The following is a 3,438-nucleotide window of genomic DNA, read 5'->3' on the forward strand; positions in this document are numbered from 1 at the left end:
GGACAAGGGCGGGGAAGCAGAGCTCCTATGCCGGTTGGCTGGATCAAACTTCAGGCGTCGGGATGGTTGCCAATTTTGGAATACTTTTTATTTACTACAAACAAGGGCGGGGAGCTACACAAAATCATAATTGTGCTACAATTTTGGATGTTGCTGTATAAGAAAATCTGCTCTAGATCTCGTAAAAATCACAAGAGGCATGGGGCGACTAATATACTCGGAATTCTCCGAGTCATAGAAGTGCCAGTAGAAGACACAGCCTACCATATATTTAGCGAACATCTATAATTAAACAACAGGGTAGAGTTAATTATAGCTGCTCAAATAAAGGTTGAGACTTGCCAATTATCTGCTAGCTCTGTTATTAGCCTATTATGTTGCATCACTATAACCTGGTGACCTGAATATGTAGGGAAACTGATCTTACAGTTGCCAGTGCCAAGTGGTAGTCGTTGAACCCATCGCTGAAGAATATGATAATCAACCGCCGAAATTTCCTGGATTAAAACACGATGGATCTGAATCATCAATCCATTGTTTGCATGAATGCGATTCAAACACATATCAGTGATATATGATCCTAGTACGAGGTTCAGAAGTCAAGGTACATTCGTTGTTCCTGGGCCAAGGACGTGCATTCGAGATGTCTGTTCAAGGGGGCCCACCAATTTGAACCCCTGACCGTGACCTGGGGGGGGGGGGGGGGGTCTGGCCAGCAGGCCAAAAAAAAATTCTTAGACCCATCTACATCTGCAATTTTCCAGGGTCCAGATCATCAATTCTCAACCAATTTTGAGCTTCTGAAGTGCAACAAACATGTAAATGTAATCTAGGAGTAATTGTTGTAATCAACTCTTTGGGACTGTTTGTAAATTTTTTTTAATACCCAAAAGCATCAAACTCATTGAATAGTCAATCAGAGTGATGGATGGTGGTGTTTCATTTCCGAAAAATCTTAGCTTAAAAAGGCTAACAGATATAATATTCTAGACTCAGAAAGATATAGAACCTAATGAAATACTAATACCAGAACTAGTTGTCATTGATAGTTGTGTGGTCACAAAGGATGAAAAGACAGGTGAGGGTGAACCAAGCCTTCAATGCAAGTATAAAGGCTACATAACATTTATGATGTGTTGGCCTTGATTATATCACTGGATTTGCAGTGCATGTGGTTGTTTTCAAAAATAAGTAGATGAGAAAAGAATGTATAGTGTCATTCATGAGTAGTGAAAAGTTAAATAGAAGAGGAGCTGGAGCCAAATTGAAGGTTGGACAATATTCCAAAAACATAAGACACATGTACCTACCATATATGGTGCGTGGGAAGCTTACGTAGGGAGGGGGGGTCCCTCAAGGGGTCGTCTCAGCGAAAACCGACCCATGGTCTTTTTTTTTAATCGGTGGGCCCCCTTGTGTCTGTCAATGTTCAACGTTCAACGTTCAACCTCAGTCAACTCCACATACTGCCTACTAAGTTGAACACGGCGTAGAATCAACGCCGGTGAGTCTCTAGTCACTGGCACATGATGCATGAAGTTTGACCAACGAACTCGTATTATTGTGAGGATACACAACCCACTAAGAGGTATATAAGCCCTAAGCTCTAAATCAGACCATCCTCGGCCGCACTCGCCGCATTAACTCTTCTCACAACATCCTAATCATGTCTGACGACCAGTACAGCCTCAAAGTCTACATCTCCGACGAATCCTTGACTGCACTCAAGGAATACGGATACAGACTTTGCATAGCAAAGGAAGTAAACGGCAAATACAACGTCGTGTTCCAAGGTGTAAGGTAAGAACACGTTCTCTCACCTTGAAATTTCGCGTTATCGTAGCTGACTCCCTCTTATTTAGCAAACTCCTGTTCCAGAACACATTTCAATTCGAAGATTATTACCGAGTCTTTGGCACGAACAAGTTTGCAGATGGCGCATTGATAGATGCATCCACGAAGAAGTACCCAATCATGGGAGGTATGCACCGCACGCTTTGTGCTAACTCTTCGAGATTGTCGTAGTTTCCTGAATCAATAATGCAGGCCAAAAGATCACGTTGAGCTCTGCAGGCGTGTTTAGCCCTACATCTGGGTCAGTGAATCCTGAAGCAGGATTCACAGTTCACAATCAATACATAGAGCCTATCCACTTCGGTGTTGACGCGTTTGTCGGTAACGAATACAGCTCCATCTACGTTGCCGAGAAACCAGTTCTGTCCGGAGACGTCTTCTTGACGCCCAAGAAGAAGTTCTTGGTCTGGTTCGAGCAGGACCTCGAGACGGACATGATGATCTCGCGGGCCATCACCAACTCCATTCGGGTAAGCAGTACCTTTCACCGTTGTGACATTTCAACCGCCCGACTGAGAAATGGCTCTCCGTGTTACCTTCAGCTCGACTTTACAAACGCCAGCGACATTACGATCAACTACACGGCACCAAAAGATGCACCTGCTAAGGGAGTCTGGTCATATGGGCCTCTCGTGGTGCTTGGACAGACGTACCACCCAGAGACGAACACATTTTCTTTGACCCCGGCTATTCTGCCGACTGCCGAGCTGGTTCAGTTGACCAAGCTGTTGCAGCTTGAACCTCCTTCCCAGAGAGGTGGTCATCTTGCCATTACGAATGGTGGATGCTCAGGGCAAGAATTAAATCGTTGGTTCAGGGCTCGCCTTCGGGCTTACAGGATTCTATACGGTATCGGACAGCTCGTACAGGTCACCTCAAGGTTTGATCGATCCCTTGACAAGTAGGATGGGAATGTGACGGAACAGGAGGAAGGAGAAGGAGTCAGATTTCTTGGATTGGTTTGATAGGTTCTCGTACCTAGATTGTATCTGCGAAACAAACATAATATAGTTTTGTTGGAACTCGTACCTCCTGGAATGCGATCCAGGGAAATATGTCGCGGAAAAGCCCATTTAGTGGCCTTGAAACTTCAGGAACATCTGTCCAAGTTCCAGATTTCGATTCCCCTCAGCGATCTGTTGAATGCGAACCGCTCAGCTATTACCACCGAATTTGTAACGAACCTGGGGGATACTCTGTCCTTCATTAATTTTCCATTATATGGCTGGCCAGCACTTAACTGGTTAGGCTCCGGGTCTCAACTGTCTCTCCTTGACAACGAAATAAGTCCATCCTTGAGGGAGCAGTCGAAGTATGCATGGCTAAAATCCATTCTCGAGACTATGAACTAGAAACCGGATGAGTAGAGATTCGGGAGAAAATTCGACAAAACACCGAGCTAATTCTGAATCAGTATCCTGCTCTACAACGAGACGAATAGATAGCAGCTCTTTCTCGATACGATCTCACGCATTCGTCGTCGTTGTCGTGGTTCACTGGTGTGTCAAATCCTTCTGATACCTTATAGTACGGAGCCGCCAACGACATCTCTCGGTGTTCTTACACATCTGCCGTCCACCCAGT

The 3,438-nt window shown here is 44.9% G+C and overlaps 1 protein-coding gene across 1 annotated transcript; it reads left to right on the forward strand.

Annotated features, from left to right (window-relative positions):
• Positions 1-1,408: 1,408 nt before the first annotated feature.
• E1B28_008312 (uncharacterized protein) lies at positions 1,409-2,759 on the forward strand (the record flags this gene model as incomplete). The annotated part of the gene is made up of 4 exons (XM_043153103.1): positions 1,409-1,800; positions 1,863-1,981; positions 2,047-2,324; positions 2,397-2,759. The coding sequence occupies exons 1-4, from the start codon at positions 1,667-1,669 to the stop codon at positions 2,757-2,759; spliced, it is 894 nt and encodes a 297-aa protein (XP_043008387.1). The 5' UTR covers positions 1,409-1,666.
• Positions 2,760-3,438: the final 679 nt, after the last annotated feature.

Source organism: Marasmius oreades, chromosome 5 (assembly GCF_018924745.1).
Source record: "Marasmius oreades isolate 03SP1 chromosome 5, whole genome shotgun sequence".
Taxonomy (NCBI): Eukaryota; Fungi; Basidiomycota; class Agaricomycetes; order Agaricales; family Marasmiaceae; genus Marasmius; species Marasmius oreades.